At 48.3% G+C, this 19,075-nt stretch overlaps 3 protein-coding genes across 6 annotated transcripts; 2 read left to right on the forward strand and 1 right to left on the reverse strand.

The window, feature by feature from the left end:
* Positions 1-189: 189 nt before the first annotated feature.
* On the forward strand, positions 190-3,550 carry zgc:56622 (uncharacterized protein LOC326033 homolog). Of its 2 annotated transcripts, none has more exons than XM_057052438.1 (10): positions 190-627; positions 1,208-1,291; positions 1,397-1,513; positions 1,636-1,713; positions 2,201-2,317; positions 2,518-2,630; positions 2,771-2,858; positions 2,922-3,005; positions 3,159-3,241; positions 3,319-3,550. In XM_057052438.1, the coding sequence occupies exons 1-10, from the start codon at positions 547-549 to the stop codon at positions 3,350-3,352; spliced, it is 879 nt and encodes a 292-aa protein (XP_056908418.1). In that variant the 5' UTR covers positions 190-546; the 3' UTR covers positions 3,353-3,550. The 2 variants fall into 2 exon arrangements, with proteins under 2 accessions (XP_056908418.1, XP_056908417.1); XM_057052437.1 differs by having other exon boundaries at positions 200-627; positions 1,115-1,291.
* On the reverse strand, positions 3,401-8,907 carry klhl36 (kelch-like family member 36). 3 transcript variants are annotated; one of them, XM_057052331.1, is made up of 9 exons: positions 8,768-8,907; positions 6,486-6,665; positions 6,017-6,211; positions 5,743-5,865; positions 5,323-5,544; positions 4,947-5,252; positions 4,602-4,829; positions 4,338-4,495; positions 3,401-4,161 (listed from the first exon to the last, which is right to left on the reverse strand). In XM_057052331.1, exons 2-9 carry the CDS (start codon positions 6,537-6,539, stop codon positions 3,606-3,608), a joined length of 1,842 nt encoding a protein of 613 aa, XP_056908311.1. In that variant the 5' UTR covers positions 6,540-6,665; positions 8,768-8,907; the 3' UTR covers positions 3,401-3,605. The 3 variants fall into 3 exon arrangements, with proteins under 3 accessions (XP_056908311.1, XP_056908310.1, XP_056908309.1); XM_057052330.1 differs by lacking the exon at positions 8,768-8,907 and adding an exon at positions 6,832-8,063; XM_057052329.1 differs by lacking the exon at positions 6,486-6,665 and having other exon boundaries at positions 8,768-8,885.
* Positions 8,869-14,575, forward strand: cotl1 (coactosin-like F-actin binding protein 1). Its single transcript, XM_057052463.1, has 4 exons — positions 8,869-9,221; positions 10,031-10,113; positions 12,457-12,614; positions 13,572-14,575. The coding sequence occupies exons 1-4, from the start codon at positions 9,148-9,150 to the stop codon at positions 13,680-13,682; spliced, it is 426 nt and encodes a 141-aa protein (XP_056908443.1). The 5' UTR covers positions 8,869-9,147; the 3' UTR covers positions 13,683-14,575.
* The last annotated feature ends 4,500 nt before the right edge of the window (positions 14,576-19,075 follow it).

The raw sequence follows: 19,075 nt of genomic DNA on the forward strand, positions 1-19,075 counted from the left end.
TGCCGATAAACAGAAACAATATTTGGAATTTGCTTTGTCGCGCCACGTCAGATTTCTCTGTTGGGGCTCTCTTAGGTGGGTATTGGCCTCTACAAGCGGGTTTTCACTTCCTCTGCACCTGTACTCACTCGGGCAAAGATCACCTGCAAACCAGGCGCCTGCAGTTTAGCGCTCCTCATCAGACACCTTAGTAAGTCAAGCCGATTATGTGTGTGTAGCGCCATCTAGGGTTCATCTGGGGGTCATTACTGCTCTGCTTGTCTGTCCAACCCTGTTTGCTGCCACCCATAAGAAAAGAGTGACCTTTGTCATATGTTCCTTCTAACCAACTGAGGGAGTATGCATAAATACGTCCCGGTGCTTTTGTATGTCCAATAATTAACCAGTGAGAAGACAGGAAGGCTTGAAAGGAAGTGGAGAGAGGGGGAAAACTGTGAATAAAGGACATCGAGTCAGCAGTTGAGGTGGAAAAGAGGAAGTTTCAGCAAGTCTGTGCTGAGTTTCTGCCTTTAGTGTTTGTTTTCTGCACTTGTTTGATTGTTCTCCATGACGAACCAACGGGTGGCCCAGACCATAGAGCTGAACGATGGCACTCGAATGCCCCTCCTGGGTCTGGGCACAGGGAAGGTAGGGCAGCTCCAGTACTCATTAAATGCTTATAACTCTAAAGAGAATCATGATTGAGTCACTTTTTATTAACATCTAACCAAGCTGGAGGTATATTTTAGAAAAAAGGGTTTTTTGTAAATGTGTAAACACATTTCTGAGCTCATTTTTTGGAAGACAGCACAGGGTTCAGTGTTCCAAATAATACTTTACCAGGTTGCTGTTGACTGCGTGCAAACATCTAATATATATAATATACTACTGGCCTGCAACAAGTACATATATGTCACGTACATGTCTCCATGCACCTTACTAGCCTCTTTGCTTTGACTTTTTTTTATTGCATTCTTTTTAAATTGTTCTTATTTATTATGCTCAAACTTTTTCTTGGAAACATGTTTGGGGAAAAAAGTCTATTTATCTCAGTGGCCATTTTTTAAACGATGTGAACAGATTTCAAGACTAATTCTATATACAGCCAGGTTACAGCCGGCATTAATTGTTGCAGGCCTCCAATCTTCTCCCCTCCACAGTCCAGGGTGCAGTAGAAACCGGCATCGCCGCCGGTTTTCGCCACATTGACACAGCTTACTGTTATCAGAACGAAGCTGATGTTGGTAAGGCACTGAAATCCAAGATGAAGCAGGGTGTCATCAGGCGACAGGACATGTTCATCGTCAGTAAGGTGGGCGCCAACGGGTATTTCTACCCCGGCCATCTGGAAACTGCCTGTGATCCACATCTCAGATGGTCAGTTAAATGTTTGGGTGATGTGTTACTCTTGTAACAGTTGTGGGGCACTCATCACGCTCCAGAGGACATCCCTGTCTGCCTGAACAAGTCTCTAGCTGATCTGCAGCTGGATTACCTGGATCTTTACCTTATCAATTTCCCAGTTGGCCTCCAGGTACATCCATATAACATAGCTTTTTTAAAATTCAGGTTAAGAAAATTGAGCTAAAAAGGCCTTATTGCATGAACCCTGATATCCTGTGTTTTTAGCTCATTTAGTTTATTTCTTTATTTTAGAAAATGGGTGATGAACTCTTCCCCCAGAAGAATGGACAGATTCTGACCTCTGATGTCGACTATGTGGATGTATGGAAGGTAAGAAGATGCCTCAGATCAAATCAAAGCTTTCAACTTATAGGATTTACTGAAGGTTTGCTGGTATAAAACGTGCAAAACTGATGTTACCCGCAAAAAATGTGAAAGTTGGTACTAAGGTTCTGCACTGAGGACTGTGTCTTTGAAGGGGGCAAAACAACACCCGCCGTCCATCTATGACCCCAATGAATATCAAATATGGCTTTTTGCTGAGCAAAGTGCTGATAAACATAGAAGCACACGCAGTCTGGTTTATCAAACCTGGAAATATTCGCGTTGGTTGTGATTCTGTCTTTACGTGCTTTGTCGCGCCTTGTCAGATTTCTCTGTTGGGGCTCTCTTAGGTGGGTATTTGCCTCTACGAGCGGGTTTTCACTTCCTCTGCACCTGTACTCACTCGGGCAAAGATCACCTGCAAACCAGGCGCCTGCAGTTTAGCGCTCCTCATCAGACATCTTAGTAAGTCAAGCCCATGATGTGTGCACAGGGGATGGAGGCTCTACAAGCCTCGGGGAAGGTGAAGAGCATCGGTGTGTCCAACTTCAGCATCCTCCAGCTGGAGCGGCTACTTTCCAGGTGTAAGGTTCCTCCCGCTGTCAACCAGGTAGCAACAACGTATCTCAATGACTGGATGCACCTTGTTTAGTTAGATGTAATAAGCAGATGTTATTACATTTCCTGCTGGGCTGCCAGGCTCTGGGTGTCTTAAAGGCACCTTCAGACAGTCTCGACTGTCACAGAAATATATATTCCCAAATAAAAGTGTGCTGTGAAACGGACCCTGCGGTGCCCCCCCACTCACAGGTGGAGCTGCATCCCTACCTGGTTCAGACAGACATGATCGAGTTCTGCAGATCCAAGAACATTGCCCTGATTGCTTTCAGCCCCCTCGGATCACCGGGGAGACCTCCAGAAATGTCAGTCACACATCATTCACGTCCCAGTGACTCGAGAGTTCAGAAGAACGTTGAGTCCGAAATCAGATCAATCGCTACATGCATACAGGAATAACGCTCCTAATTAAAGTGAAGGCTTCTCACCCTTCGTCTCTTTAAAGGTTAAATGAAGCCAGCGACCCACACAGGATCCTGGAGGACCCGGTGGTGGCAGCAATCGCCCAGAAGCACAAGCGAAGCCCTTCGCAGGTTACCGACAGCTGTCAGATATCCCCACATTGGGAAAGTGGAATGAATGAGTTGTTTCTGCAGGTGCTGCTGAGGTACCACGTCCAGCAGGGTGTGGCAGTCATCCCAAAGAGCGGCAGGTCTCATCACATCCTGGAGAACACCAAGGTAAACGCTCCTCTTCTTTCAAGCTGCAGCCGGTCGCCTTGATATCAGGACACAATTCCTGCCTCAAATATAAAATGCAAATATAACGCACCAAACGGTGGCAGCAGAGAGCCTCATTCATGCAAGAGCTGAACGCTCTGGCGTCTTCAACAGATCTTTGACTTTGCTCTGACCGAAGACGACATGGCGGCGTTGAGGGGACTCAACCGGGGTTGGCGAGCCAGCACGAAGGAAGAGTGAGTTCAAACGCTGCCGTTACAGAAGCTATAGCTTAACTGATGCATTCACAGTCATGCTTTATCTTTTCTTTTAGGTTAAAGTCGCATCCCTATTACCCCTTCGGGTGAGGTCATCAGGAGCATTTAAAAGACAATAAACCGCGTGGATAAAAGTGGTTTTGTTCTGTGGGCGTCCAGCGCCATTTACTTTAATCTTAAAGGAAATGTATAGGCAAACACTACAGATCTTATTTTTCATCTTCATCTCATCATAAAAGCAGAAGGAGGGTTTTATTTAAAAGTTCAATAAAATATGGTCTTCAGTGATCAACTGTGAGCCATTAGATGAAGAAACCGTTCCACCTAAAGTCCTCCTACAGGATCATTTCTTCCCCCCTTGTCTCGCTGTCTTTCCTTGAGAAGGACGCGATGGTGATGGTTTCACAGTACACACGCAGGCTGAAGCTCCAGCGATACGCTTGGGGAGGTCTGGCCCTCTGGACCAGGAATCTTTATCCGGGTTGTACAGCTGAGTGGCTCTGGAGAACACCATACTCTCCCAGCTGTAGCCCCCCAGCACGTAAATGCCCCCCGCCCAGACTGCAAGCCCCGCCTCGCTGTTGGGAAGCAGCAGCGGCGCCACGCTGGTCCACTGGTCGCACCCTGGGTCGAAGGACTCCACCTCCAGGATGTCGAAGCGCTCGGCGGTGTCGGCGTGGTTGTCGCTGCCTCCGATGGCGTAGATGAGGTGCTTGAGCGAGGCCATGCAGTGCCAGCCGCGAGCCAAACACATGGCCTGTCTCTCCAGCCACACCTCATTCCCCCGCGCCTGATCGTAACTCAGGACGTCTCGACGATACGGCCCGATCTGATAGTCGTGACCCCCTGAGATGTAGACCACGCCGCAGTGGACCGTCCCGGCGTGTCCGTACGTTGACCTACAAGAATCAGAAATGAATGCTCTTACAAGAGATGTTGTCTCCAGCCTCAGAGGAGTCTCACACAGCATCGTGGTTAGTGTCGCTCAGGTTCCTTCCAAAATAAAAGCAGGAGGATTTGGATCCGGCAGAAATCACAAAAGCAACGAATGAGGACGTTCCTCCTCCGGCCCTACCGGGGCAGCTCTGCCACGTAGGACCAGCGGTCTTCAGCAGGATGGTAAACCTCCACAGAGGACAGCGTTCCAGTGTCGTTCCTCCCACCCACGGCCATCAGACGCTCTCCGACTGCGGCCAAATAGAAATCCACTCGCCGCTGGTTCATCGGAGCGCCCTGGACAACACCACAGTGTCATTTATGAGGCTGCACGATAGGAAATGCAACATAAACTAGCTGAAATATGTTCAAAATATTTTCCAGGTGCTCTTTGGGAACGTACCCTGGTCCACCGATTATGGCGGGGGTCGTATCTGTACAGCAGGTTACAGGCAGCGCCTCCACTGTTGTCCCTTGATGAGCTGCCCCCTGCGGCGAAGACGAAGCCCCCCAGCACCGCCAGGCAGTGGTGGCTCCGCTGAGCTGGCAGCTCCGTTTCCACTTCCCAGCTTCCCGTTTCACTTTCCAGACGGCAAACATTGGCGCTGAGCTCTTCTCCATGTTCAGACACCTCAAATTTGCAAAGAACAAAAACTGCACGTGACCTTTTGGGGATTTTCCGTGTTAATTCATCTTAGAAAGTGCACTCAACTATCACAGTAACGCTCATCCGTTCATGCTCACGTACTTCTCCTCCAATCAGCAGCAGCCGCTCCACTCCCTCCCTCAGAGCGGTGCGTTGGGTCTGCAGGAGCGGCTGGGCGCTGGGCCTGGAGTGGTAGGTGAGAGCTTCCTCCACCAAGGCCTCGCAGCTGGCTTCTCCTGGCAGCAGCGCCTGCATGGCCGGCAGCACGCGCTCCACTAGCTCACCGATCGGTATCAGAGGGAAGCGGATGTGGGAGAAGAGCTGCCTGGCGTGGACACTCCGTTCTGGACTCTGGCTGAGCCACTGCAGGCTGGCCTGGAGGAGCGCCTGCTCGCCGTCCTGCTCAACCTGGTGATGAGATGAGGAGCTCAGGCGATATAAACGCCGTTCCGAGACGTAAACAGGGTGAGCCGCTGACCTGGCTGCTCGAGAGGTAAGAGATGAGCTTATGCGAAGGGATGTCACAGAGGAATTCCGGGGTGGAAGCGAGGGCGGCGAAGCGAGCGAGGATGAAGCGATCGATGAATACTTCCAGCCTCTCCAGGCTGTACTGCAGCGCCAGCGTCTGCAGGTACAGGTAGTTGTCCTCACTCACCTCCTCCTCCAGGAACTGGCAACAAAAATCCACGACTCGCCAGACCTGCACATCGACGCCACGTTCATCAGTATGGGATTCGGTTATTACAATAAGTTATTTAAATCAGAAATCGGACGTAACCTCAGTTTATTTAGATAAATGCAAAGGTTCTGAAGTGTCCATATCAGGCCTTGTTTTAGGTGTGAATGTGAGGCAGATCCACTATTAAACATGTTGGAAAATAAGCAGCTGGATTGTTACCTGCAGGAAGTGAGCAGCTTCAAGCACATCACCAATGTTGCCTCCATCCAACAGCAGCTCTCCACTGTAAAGGAAGTTCAGTACAGTGTTCAACCCGATGTGGGAGATGCCGCCCAGTTTCACCTGCAGCCAGAGCCAAAATAGAGGCATCGCTTTAGGATTATAGGGTGAAAAGGCATAATAATCCGGTAATTCAGAGAGGTACTGTTGTTTTATGTATTCTGGAGGTATGGTTCATCTTTTCCACATTAGATTGTTCCCAAAAATTGTGTACCTCCTCCTGACGTTCCTCCTTCATGCCCAATGTGAACATAGCATGAAAGTATGGACTGGAAACAGCCAGCAGGGCTCTGTGAGCGGGGACTCGCTGGTTATCAGCCACCAGGATCACGTCGCAGAACTGCCTGTGCTGCCGCTGTTCATTGAAGCCCTGTAAGATCTCCACGGACTGATCCACGCAGTGAAACACCTGTGGCAAATTGGCAAAAAGAAAAGGTTTTACTCTTTCTTCATTAGGACCTTCATAAGACTTATATTGTGCTTGTCACTGAGGTTTGTTTGTTTTAAGTCATATATGAAAATAATAAGAATCTGACTAATAAAACACAAACACATCCTTGTGCTTCTATCTCTGTGGGGACGTCCATAGACCAATGCATTCCCCAGCCCCTTACCCTAACCTAAACCCAATTAAAACCAGCTCATAACCCTCAAACAGCCCTTTAAATCAGTGGCTCAGTGACCTTGGTTGATTCGCTGATTCCCCGGGGTCGGCAAACACGGCTCGGTTCGTCCATTATGTCCCCTCAGTCGAGACTCATGTGGGACCGGAAAAGAAGCAATAATAGAGCTGATATTGTCAGAAATCCACCTGCACGGAGACGCGAGAATGGTGCCTGTTGGGTCGGTGTGAGTTAAAGCATCTGTAACGAAAAGAAGTGTTGACATCTGGTGGTTCGAGAGGGAGGAAACGGGTAACAGCATCGTCTTTTAACGCCGCAGCACTTCTGGGCTTCACGGCTTTAATTTACAACAAAAAAAAACAGACTCGCTTAACGCAAAAACACAGTCGCGTTTGTAAATACACACCTTCCCAGAGGGCTACACGGTGTAGCATCATTAGCCAGCCTGATTAAACACACGCTTTTCCGGTTCCGGTTTTCAAAATAATCTGGGCATGTCTAAAACTACAACCTACAGAATATTAATAAACACCAAGATTACAAATAGCGATGGTAAGGCAGGAATAGGGAGTTCATTATGTGTTATTGACGTGTTTTCAGTGTTCACGATGAATATAAAAAAATTAAATGTCAAATTTTAATTTATAGTGGTAGCTTCTTGTTTTAATATTTTATTTTGAAATCAAGGCAAGTAATGGTAAGTTGCGACGGACATCGTGAAATAGTAATTTCAAAACTGTGGTATAATAGTACATTTAATAACTGTAGTCCTGTCTAAAGCTACAAATTTGCACTTGCAGCCTAAAAAATTGTAGATTCCAAGAGTTCCAAACGAATGTTTGCTAACCATTTACCTGTTAGCATCTCTCTATTAACAAGCTACATCCGGTGCTATGAGGAGTGTTCAAGATCTCAACGTAATCGAAGGTTCAAAACTCCAGCTACATGGATCAATTTAGTCGACAGCTTCGTTTGAAATTAAACAGTACACACGGTTGCTCTACAGTAAGAAATACCATTGACTTGGCGTCATTCGTAGGATTTTAAATAAGGGGAAAAATAAACAAGAAATCTTTAGCTAAATCTTCAGAATAATGTCCAGTTCAATGTGAAATCACAGCCTGCATAAAGAGGTGTCCAATATAAAGTGGGAATACAGGTGGGAGAAGTCTGAATACAAGACACACACACCATTCACTCCTACCTGATGGTCATACTTAATGTACATCTATGTTTATATTTGCAGTTGGTGCTAAATGTCAGAGGGAAGCAGTATAGCCAAGTGCAAACAGAAAGCAACCCTATACAAACAGTCACTTGAATATTATATGTCTAACCTGTAATTCACATTCAACCGAACACATACACCCATGCACGCTGCATGAAAACATAAAAGCACCTAAGCTGCCCCAACAGAGGAATGAACAAATAAACTACAACCAGTGCGAGACACACAACCACACTTTGTACATTACAACAATAGGGGGCCAGCAGGTGGCAGAGTGACGCATGAATACACGGACAAAGCTGCACAGACAAAGTGGGTGGTGGTCCGCAGCTGATCTGCTGTAGGATACCCTGCAGGTGGGAAGAGACCTTTGACTCTGCAGCCCCGATGCACATGAGCCGGTCTTTACTGGTGTATACGCGCATAAAAATCCTGCATCCCTACTGGTCCCACATTGTATCATTTTATTGCATTTATCCAAACTATAGCATTTTAAACGTACCGCAGCCATTTTAGGTTTGTGGGTTACCTGCATTGTAATTAAGATTGCGGTAGACAATGTTTCGCTCTGAGTAGCATCTTTAACATCTCGTGCTATGTCAGCCTGCGTGACTTCCACCAAAATATTCACAACTGTCTTCAGGACAATATTCTTTTAATCAACCCAGAAAAATAAAATAACTCAACTTGCTTTAATTTTTGTCGAGTTGTGTATTTTAGCGCAAAAAGAGACCGGAAACGGCTGTATTTCCTTCAAAATAAAAACAAATAAACGCTAGATTTTAGCGTTTGGTCTAAAACTCTTTCGATAGCAATTTGTTTCCAAGTCTGATATTGTAAAAACGTCAAACTAAGATCTAATGTTCTCTCTGCGTCGTAAATGTGTGGGCATATTACCCGTCAGTTTTAGATATTTTCCGCACATGAATTGGCCTTTTCACTACAAATAAAAAACATATTGCGAAGTGATCTGTGGTCGTTGAGTCGTGTTAAAATAAAGAACATTTTCATCAAATCCCTTCACTATCACAGTCCACATACTTTAAACTATTTCTACTTATAAAACAATAATTAAGACGTCCCGCGCGACTGGTTTTATTTTGAAGGTCCTCACCGGAACACGCGCGTCGCCCCTGTGATTCTGTCTAACTGGCCTGGCGGTCCATAGATCGGGAGAAGGTGCATCCATCGTCTGGGGGCGACTTCTCTGTCTTCCTTGGCTAATCACAAACGCCCATAAAGTAGCGACATCCAGGAAATGAGCGGAGTTGCTCGAAGAAGAGCCGTCATTTCCCGTTGAGCCCGACAAGCCTTCAGCGCGCGGTCGTGATTCTGGAGACTGAAGACCACCGTTTAATGATCAGACTTCTTCAGATGTCTAGGCCTGGTGTCAACTACAGAAATTAGCTGCTTCCTCACTGCGGGGCTAACTCTGACCGGTTCCGAGAGCTACGTCGTTGACTTCGCCTGTGAAATCCACGTCCGCCCGACAAAATGACCCAGATCGATAAAGAGGCTTGCAGGGAGGCTTACAACCAGGTCAGAGATGACAGCACGGACGTCACCTGGTGAGTACGCCGACCTTTGACATACAGGGCGCTGAAAAGACGCCATTCGGGTATTTCTGAATCTATCATTATGTCATCAATAGACAAAGCCATCTATTTATTTTGGTCCGGTTTCAACAGAACCTTTATTCCTGTGACCCGGTACCGCCCACCCAGCCTTCGCGGCGTGCCTCGAAATTTAGATGCGGGACTTTTATTGCAACAATAGATTACAGCCGTTTTCCTCTCAGCAGAATAAAGAAGGTGAGGTGGAAATGCCACCAGGGTGGTTTGAGCCGTACAGATTTGTGCGTTTGGACCATCGGAACTCTCCATATTTACGAGCCGTTCGCGCTCTGCACCAAATACGCACCGAACGGGGCATTTTCGGGGATTTGTGGGTGACCACCCCATAATATTCCGCCTTCCAAATGTACTTCTGGTCCAGCTAAACCGGGAAATGATAACGAGGTCACAGGAGTGAGCGCGCGTCTCCATCCAGTGATTCATTTGTGGAACCAGCGAGTGTCTGACATAAATGCTGCGTTCATTTACGGCCTTTCTGATCCGATCCGATCCGTTTCCCGGTCCCCCCCCCCACCCCCTGGGCAGTAATCAGGCACAACAGGGCAGAAGTAATTTCCTTTGTCCTGTATTCAGAGGCGAAAACGTGGTATAAGCGACCTCTGATCAGAAGCTGCGGCTCGATTCCTGGACGTCTGGGACGTTTTACGCATTAAATCATTTCGTGAACCGACTCCGATCCATATTCGATCCGATCCTAGGCACAGATGACGCGCGCTAACACCGTGTCGTCCTGCATTCTCCAGGGCCGTGTTCAAATACGAGGGCACCATGATCGTGCCCGCGGGACAAGGGTCCGATTACGAGGACTTCAAGCGCTTGTGCACAGGTAAGACCTGATTCTTCTTCATTTATCGGGACCGGCCGCGAGCCGGTGCAGGTGACGGGCCCGGAACAGCCTTCCCCGCACAGCTCACCGTGGCACAACACTAATCTTTTAAGTCTCTCTGTTCTGTTCTGCTACCCTTGAGCCCGGTAGCTGCCCTCTCGAGACACTTAACGCCACATGCGTCACATGACGCAATGCTTGGGGGGGGGGGCTGTCGCAAGGGCCACGTTCTGTGTCTCCGGAGCTGAGTTGTGAGAAACGCAGGAAGTTACTTGGTGTCTCTGACATGTGTTTTCCTCACGTTGTTCCCAAGAGTCGATTAAAAAAATGATCAATCGGTCCGATTGAATCCCTTTCTGGTTGAAGCCTCGTTCTCATGGGTGTGGCCGAGGTTCTCGGCCCCTGGAGGCCACGCCCCTTTCACACTTCTATTGCTGTGGGGAAACATGACGTTCCGGACCGCAGAGTGTTTGTGTTAATATTTGGTTCCTTGTTCCGTTTTCACGGATGAGGGTTTTCCTTATTTAGCAGCTCTGCGGCGCCACGGCGGATCGCTGCGAGGAAGAGCGTGAGGAAGAGTTTATAGGGTCATTCTGCTCATTCTGGCCACGTCCACCTTGGCTTTCGTTCATTCGTCAGATTAGGATTTCTTTTGACACAAATGCATCCGGGCGGTGAGCTGAATATGAGTGTCGGGCCCAAGGAAGCGCCGCCAAGCGTGGCGTCGACCACGGCGTCGGGCCGGCGTGCTCCGTGGCCCCGACTTGGCACGTCTAGACTGTCAGAATCGTTTTATTTGACCAGGTTTGACAGCAACAGGCAGCAATAATAATCGAAAGCACAGCGATATTCGGTATCGACCATGTTGAGGCTACTTTAATAGTTTTAGACATTTTTGTGTTGAAGATTTGCGACTGGAAGTGTGAGAACAAAGTCGCAGTTGTTCAATAAACCTCCACAAAGACGGAGATTAGACCCCGCGGCGCTGATCGTCCCGCCTAGGTGGATTTAGGGAATTCTACTGGATATCCTGACGGGTTTGACAGGTGTTTGCTCCAGTTTTCCTGAACGCTGTTGCGGATTAATGCAGATTCGTTTGCTGCTTTCTGAGCAGATGTGATGTTACTTTTCTGGTGGACGTCCAGTCTTATTTAAGGTTGTTAGGGTCACTTGTTGCTAGGGTTGGTCCTCGGGGGGGGTGCAGTGGTCCGCTGAGGGCGCCCTGGTCCTCAGGCGCTCCTGTTAAACAAAGTTGGAGTCAGTTACCAGGACTGTGGTGCCGCTCCTCACCAAAAACCACCTGATATGTTCTCAGGAGACGGCTCCGGTTTCTCCAGGTCGTGTCGCGGAGGGGGCGAGCGTGGGCTCGGGAAGGGCACAGGAAGGACCCGAGTCACCGCCGCTCCTTCCTGTGGTCAGAAGTCTAAATAACAGAGTCCCTGTTTTTGGCCGTCTCGTCGCAGCAGAAAGAGGAGGTTGTTAAAGACGGCCACTCAGGAGGAATTAGGAGGAAGTGAGGGAGCGAGCGAAGCTCCAGGTTGGTGTTTCATGTCCCACTTTCTTTGAGTGGCTGTGACAGATAAGGCCAGCGCACGAGCGCTTTGAAGTGCATGGCTGCGAGCGCGGTGTCGAAACTACTGTCGAAACGCCATTTATGTTCACCGAGATAAGATTTCTCAGTGGCCACTTCTGTAGGCAGCTTCAGGAAGGTCGTTATCAGCCTCTTGTTGGAAGATAAAACCGGCGTAAGCCGGCCGTGTGGTCCCCCATCCCACATTTTTAGAATAAGGCCTGTTAAAATGTCACGTATTTATTGCCTTTAGGTATATAAAAGGATCGTTAAATAAATGGAGCAGTATTAAGACACCAGTCTGGGTGCTGGGAAATGCCTGGCTGGGTCAGTGAAGGCATCGCGGATGTGAGAACCCTCTCGTCATGCTAGCACCCAGCTGGGCTGGATACGCTCTGGCCTTCAAGACGGACTTGCAGATGCTGAGTCATGATTTACAGCCGGCCCAAAACCGTCTCCAACCCAAACCGGCGACGGCCAGAGCGGTTCAGACGTTGTGCACAGTCAGTCGTGAATGGGAACGCCGCGGCAGCGACGGGCGCGGTCACTGCAGGGTTGTGTTACAGCTGCAGGCGTCACAAAAGATTTCACTCCTGGGGTCGGATGACCCCAATATTTCCTCTTCACTCACACAAAAATCCCTTTAATGTCCACTTTTGTTTTATGTCTGTCGAACAGGAAGCGAAGGTCCTTTTCTTCTCCATCTGTTTCCCACTTTCCATCTGCCTGTCCCTTAAATGGACTCACAGAATGTCTCTGGTCTCTCCCCCAAGATGACGCTCGTCTTTTCGGCTTTGTCCGGATCACCATGGGAGACGCCATGAGCAAACGTGCTAAGTTCACTCTCATCACCTGGATCGGCGAGAGCATCAGCGGGCTGCAGCGCGCCAAGATCAGCACGGACAAGGCCATGGTCAAAGAGGTGGTGCAGGTAGGCGTCACGGGGAGCGTCCAGCGAGGCCAAGCTGTAATGGTCCCAGTGGGAGAACGGGGACATGACTGAGTAACTGGATCCAGTTAGCCTAATCCCAAAAGAATGAATGCATCCACCTGTAAGAGGGGACAACAGTAATAGGTGATTAAAAAAGAAACACAGGCGTCATCAGCAAATCACAGAACGAGGAGGAAAAAAAAGAAAAAGACCTTAAAGAAGTTCTAAAGTTCTAGAGTGAGTTTGGTTTTCTGGTAATTGCAGAGGCTGTCGCTGGAAATAACCTCCAGGACGTCATGTTTTATTATAGTGTGTGTGAGGGTTTTATTATAACGGTTAGAAAAGATGAACACGGTTTATATGATCATGAAGAACCTGAATATAAATATTCAAATAGTGGGATCTACAGTAGAAACACAGACTTTGTCCATTTAGTGGGTTCCAAATTCAAAAGAATCAATTCCTCTTGATGTCAAAATTCAAACCTCCGTTACCATAACGACCCCACCGTTGTTATGGCCATGTTTACAGCATCGTCATTGTGAAACTGCGAGCGGAGCCTGAGATACGACTCAAATAGAACTTCCATGAGCTATATCGTACAACTGTAGGTCAGGAGCTATATTTGAGGGAGGACGTAGCTGGTAGCTCCTCTTTCTTTTCGTTAACTGGCGTAAATGACAGGCTCGAGTGCTTGGGAAGGGTTGGAGCTAACCTTTAATTATCTGTTCGGCCATCTACAGCGGGTTGTCCCTGCATCGTTCCTCCGTCCGTGGTGCTGACAAAGGTTAGCATGCTAGCTGCCCCAGCAGCTAGCGGTTCTGTAGCTCCCGGCCAGACGGAGACAGTTTGGTGTTTCGAGGGTTGTTTGAACGTGCTGCTTTAATGTGTCCAGGAAAACGGTTGTTCTGTTTGTGGCGAGCGCCTGACACGACTGCGTCTCCTGTGTTTCTGCAGAACTTTGCCAAGGAGTTCATGTTCAGTGACCCGAGAGAACTGGACGAGGACAACATCCGCACGGAGCTGAAGAAAGCGGGCGGAGCCAATTACGACGCGCAAACCGAGTAGAGAAGTGCCACGGTCCACTGGAAGGGTTGGGGGGGGGGGGCAGGATGGAGGAGGCACTGGTCGAGCAGGAGACGGCAGAAATTTGGAATCGTCTCACGCCCGACGAGCGGCCTCCTCCCCCGTCCCGCCCGGCGCCTCGTCCCCGCTCGCCTCAGACCGGCTCATTTTACTGTGCTGTGCATAATCATCTCAGAACCACCTTCATCTCAGACCTGCAGTCAAAGCAAGAAACACAAGGGTTCCGCTTCAAAGTCCCATCCTAGTTTGCTCTTTACCCGCAGACGCGTGCGACGCCCGAGCAGGCGCGACTCGCCCCCCCCCCCCCGGCATCGGAAATATCTCCATTTCCTCCCATTCCTGTTACATTTAAATCGCCTTCCCATCCGCCATCATTTTCCCTGGCGAGAACAACGTGCATTTTGAGGATGGGGATCTTTTCTTCTGGCGTTCCTTCACCCTCTGCTCAGTATTTATGCATACTCAACCCTGCCGTGCTTGACTGCCTTAGTCTCCCTGAGAGAGGTGCATCATGGGAGTTGTGGACACTACACTGTGATTGGCCGTCCTTGCGTGAGGGCGAGCGTCTGAACAGCGCGTGGCCCGTCGCCGCTCAGCACCCCGACACATGAGGACGCATTTCTCGGCTGTAGCATCTATTTTTATTTTGTTTCAGACCCCCTTCCCCCCCGACAATAATAGGATTTTTCTTCTTTTTTTTTTCTTATAACATGATGAATTTTTACCGTTTGGTTTGCTTTTTAGGCGCATTGTTAACTTTGACATTGGCAGAAGAGATTTTCAAAAAACACGTTTATGCAAAAAAAGAAAAAAAGAAAATTGAATGGGCACAAGAAAAGTCATTTTCCAAATAAAGATTGATGTCTTTTTCCAAACCAGGCTTCACTGAGGTGTATTTTGTGTGTCAATATTATCAATAAGTGGTGATAACATACACCCCCCCCAACAAAAAACCCTCTAAACTCATATTTATTTACTTATTTCCATTATTTCTCATTTAAATAAAGTAAATGCTCAAGAAGCTAAAGTTTAGCTGAGGCCGACATCAGCACATCGCTGCTATTAGTAGAGAACCACATTTTAAAAAATGATAATAAAATCAGTAAATAGCAAGTTATATAAATGTAAGAAGTCGGCCAGTATAAAGTGCTTAAGGAAGGACCTGTGGGCTTCCTTCTCAGACTTTGGATGGATCCGGCCATCTCTCCTGCAGGATCAGGGTCCCTCCGTGTGGTGGGAGCCTCTGACCTGGACCCAGCCAAAGGGTGGAGGGGGCCGATCTGGCCGTCCTGATCCAGCCTCTTCCTGTCCACAGCTGCTCCACCAGCAGGTCACTCATGGAGAAGGGATGAGGCCATCAAAGAGTCCTCAGGGTCCTGGGAAGAGCCTCCTGATCCGCGGGTGTGTTGCTACAGAGCGTTTCTGTCAGATACTTTGATAATCAGCCTCGGTGGTAAGTTAATAGTCTTTATTCTATGTGACGTGTTTAGGGCGTCTTTTTCTTCATCTCTGCGTCTAATGAGTGTTAATTGCAGCAAAGCAACCATCAGGAATCATGATGCTGTCTCGCTGCATCGTTTTTAATCCTCTGAACACACACACACACACAGGGCTCAGGGTTTGGTGCAGTCACTCAATCCGGGTGTGTGTGTGTGTGTGTGTGTGCCAGGCTGCATGGGGTCAGCTCAGTGGCCTCCAGCTGTTTGGACCCACGACACAATCAGCGCGCGTCTGCTGTGCGTGGTTAATCTGCTCCAGCTGTCAGGAGGCTGGATTAATGGGTTATCAGCATGACTCGGCTACTGATCAAGCATGAGTTATGTGGCCTGTGTGTGTGTGTGTGTGTGTGTGTGAGACAGGCTGGCTGTGGCCGATGAGGATTATTACAGTGGGTTACATAATGACAGAGTTCTGGTATCACTGTAACTTAACGTAAGCTGTGAGGGACGAGTGCTGGGGTTGAAGTTTAATCTCCTGCTCTGTGTGTCCCACTGAGAAGCTCTCGGTAGAGACGCGTTTCCTTGACGACACAAACGGCCCACCTTGAATTTTCAGGTGACCCTTTTCTTTTTTTTCCAGGTTCCTTCCCCCGGGAGCTTCCAAAATTGGAACGCGTCTAAGAGGTAACGATGAAAAATTCCAAGCGAGACAGAGATGTGAGCGCACAGAACGTGTAGGAGTGTCAGAGAAAACAAGGAAGGTCAGATCAGTTCCTGCACAGCAATTCCGCTCACATCCTTCCTGCATTCCTCGGTGCAGCAGCATATTTTACAGCCCACGGCCCGGTCATGTGTTCTGTTCTAGCATGCATGTCTGTGCACGCGTGCGTGCGTGTGCGCGCCTTTATTTGAGGGACCCTCTTCTCTCCTGAGTGATGTTTAGCCGCAATGTTTTAGGCAGAATGTGATGTTAAAAACACAAACATTCCGCTGCATTTCGAAAGGAATTTTGTGCCCGGAATTCTCCAAAGTAGAGTTTCCTCAGGATGAAGTGGTGCCAGCTGGTTGCTGTCGTGTCAAACGCTGGGTTTAGTTACAGCTCAGCGGGCTCTTAAATCCAAACATCATCAGGTCTCCGTGGACACGAGCGCTGTTGAAACGAGGCTGCGTTCAGCAAACTAAGCTCATAATGTCTGAAAGCACAAGGGTGGGGGGGGGGGGGGGGGGGGGTTGGGATCTGGAGTGATTTCATCCACTAGAGATCCCCTCGTGAGTCACTGCTGCTCTTCTCACTTAACTACTCGCTTTGTTGCCTCATCAGTTCCAACACTAAAGAGGCTCGATCGCGTTGAGTTGACCAATAGCCAGAATTTCCGGGGATGAGGTCACCAGTTGAGCTTTCCGTGTCCTCCCAGTCAGCGCCTTCCTAACCACCGGTCAACTGGTTTGGATTTTGGTGTATTTCATCAACTCCTGGGGACCAAATGCTCAAAATTTGTCGCATTTTTAACCCTTTTAATCGCAGCCGTACGTGAGAAAGCAGCTAATGTCCAGCGGCAGATGGGGGCGGAAGGGCCCGGGACGGGAACCGGGTAGGGCGAGGAACTTTTAATTCACCTGCTTCTGCTTCTGCCAGTCCAAGAGCTGACATCTCACTTGCCTTCCTGGGAATGTCGCTCAGTGTAGCAGCCAACGGAGAGCTGAACAAGACTTTTAATGTTCTTTGGGGACCCCCAGTTGGGTGAAGGGGGAAGCAAAGGGGAGTCAGATAAAGGTTGGCGGGACGGTCAGGGATGGGCTTGGAAATTGAGATTTGCACAACTGAACAAAGTAAAGGCGGGCGGAGGGGAAGGAGGGGGGGGGGCGGTCTTTATTCAGCTGCTTCCCTGTGAAAAGAGAAGTGACGGGGAGGGAATGCGGGCGACGGGCTGGGCCCGCAGTGTTGCTGTGTGCCAGTGTCGCACAGTGTTGGCACAGAGACGCCATTGTCAGACGCTAACGAGCTGAGTGTGACTTCATTCTCCCTCCTCCAAATGAGCATCTGTTTACAGCGAGTGGACCCGGCTGAAAAAACAAGCGGACAGTGGAGAGACTGTTAGCCGTGATGTCACTGGGATGGTTATTCTATTAATCTGATCTAAGATATCTTCATCTTTCAAATCTCAGTTGGACACGGAAGCATTTTAAGGGTCGAACTTCTCTCCTGTGTATTAATGATGTATGAGCTCACCTTTTTAATGCCGAGAGGCAACTCTACATTAACTTCAAGTGCTTTTAGGCTCATGAAGTCATTCATTTCTAGTAATTGTGCTCATTGATCGCCACTATTCTCTCACAAATCTGCTCATCTCACTTACAGTTTAAGACGGAGAGAAAAGGCAAGTCAGACAAAACACTGTCTTGGCCTTGAACGGAAGAGTGAGTCCGGGCATTGTTTGGACCCAAACCAACCACGGGCCTTGATTATAGTCAAAACTCAAGATTCCAGAAGTGCATCATGGGAGATTTAGCCCTTCAAAAAGACACCAAATCCTGTTTGCGACCCAACGAATCCTCTTTGTCCTTTTACATTTGCCAAACACAATGTTGACGTAAGATATAGGACGAAGAACACGGGTCCGACCTCCGAGAAGTTCTGAAGGATCAAACGAGCAAGAAGATCTGAGAGGAACAAAAAGCTTCTCATGAGATGTGATGTCAGCAGGATAATCACCATTCTGTGCTGCTCTAAAGCAGCATAACTCACATACCATAACGCCGCTAACGGCATATCTTTACGAACTCCGGCTACGTCAGGAAATGTGCTGGTGGACCACGTGTCCTCTCGTGGATGTCACATGTCAGCCATCTTTTATGCAATTATGCATCGTGCGCGTCGCTCATCTCATGCTAGCGACAGTCGTTTTGTACCAAAGTGCGCAGAATAATCTATAATTCTCTGTCCTGCACGGATCAGTGACACCGGTTATTCATTTATGGGAGCTGCTCTGTCGGCACTTTAACTGTAATGAAGGTCGGACGCTAAAACTTCCAGACCTTTATGGTGGAAAAGAGAGCAGTTAGTGCGTTTTAATGTATCTCTGAATGGGTTCCAGAGCATCTGCAGCAATAACACTTGGACGAAAGGCGCGGGTCACTTCTGCCTGGGGGCCGTTGACCTGTAAATGATTGATGACTGTGTGACTCATGAGATGAGGCTCATGGTTTTAGAAACGCGTCTCCTCCAAGACCCGACGTCCCGGATCGGATCTGTTGTCTGAATTTAAAGGCTCCTCCCTCCAACTACATCCATTTTTCATGTATAGTTCATACAATCAGGAGGTCAAACAGTAACAATTGAGGTTGATCAGAGCATTAACTATAGCCCCACAGTAACCAGCAGCCTAATTTAGTCTGATAATATATATTAATATATCAAGTCACAATAAGTACACAAGCTTAAACAAGACTTTAAAGGTGTCACCTTTGGTCTAGTTTAGTCCTGAAAGCAACAGGAAGTGTGTAAGGCTCCTCCTGTCACTGTGCTGCTACTTTGAAAAACCAAACAGGTGTGTTTCTCCTCCGACTTTTGATATTTTAGCAACAACGATAACACAACATAGGTTTCCATTTCTGCCCCACTGAGAACTACCTGCCATCTCAGAGAGCAGAGGGAGGTGCTGGTGGAGGGAGTGATTTAAATCCTTCAGACACGGTCAGTCCCATGCAAATGTGTCACGGCCCTTCTGGCCCGACAGGATCGTCCCTAAACATCTCCTGACCTCTGTATTGGGACGTGCTGATTTTATACAATTATTTGTAATTAATGCATTGAATAAGTGCTCGCATGTGAGGAATTCATGTAATAGAACTGTTGAAGCCTTTTTAAAGGTAATCAGAAAGGTCAAAACCTCAATTAGACTTTATTTAATCGATATTGAGCAGGAAATTCCCGCC

Source organism: Takifugu flavidus, chromosome 13 (genome assembly GCF_003711565.1).
Source record: "Takifugu flavidus isolate HTHZ2018 chromosome 13, ASM371156v2, whole genome shotgun sequence".
NCBI classification, from domain to species: Eukaryota; Metazoa; Chordata; class Actinopteri; order Tetraodontiformes; family Tetraodontidae; genus Takifugu; species Takifugu flavidus.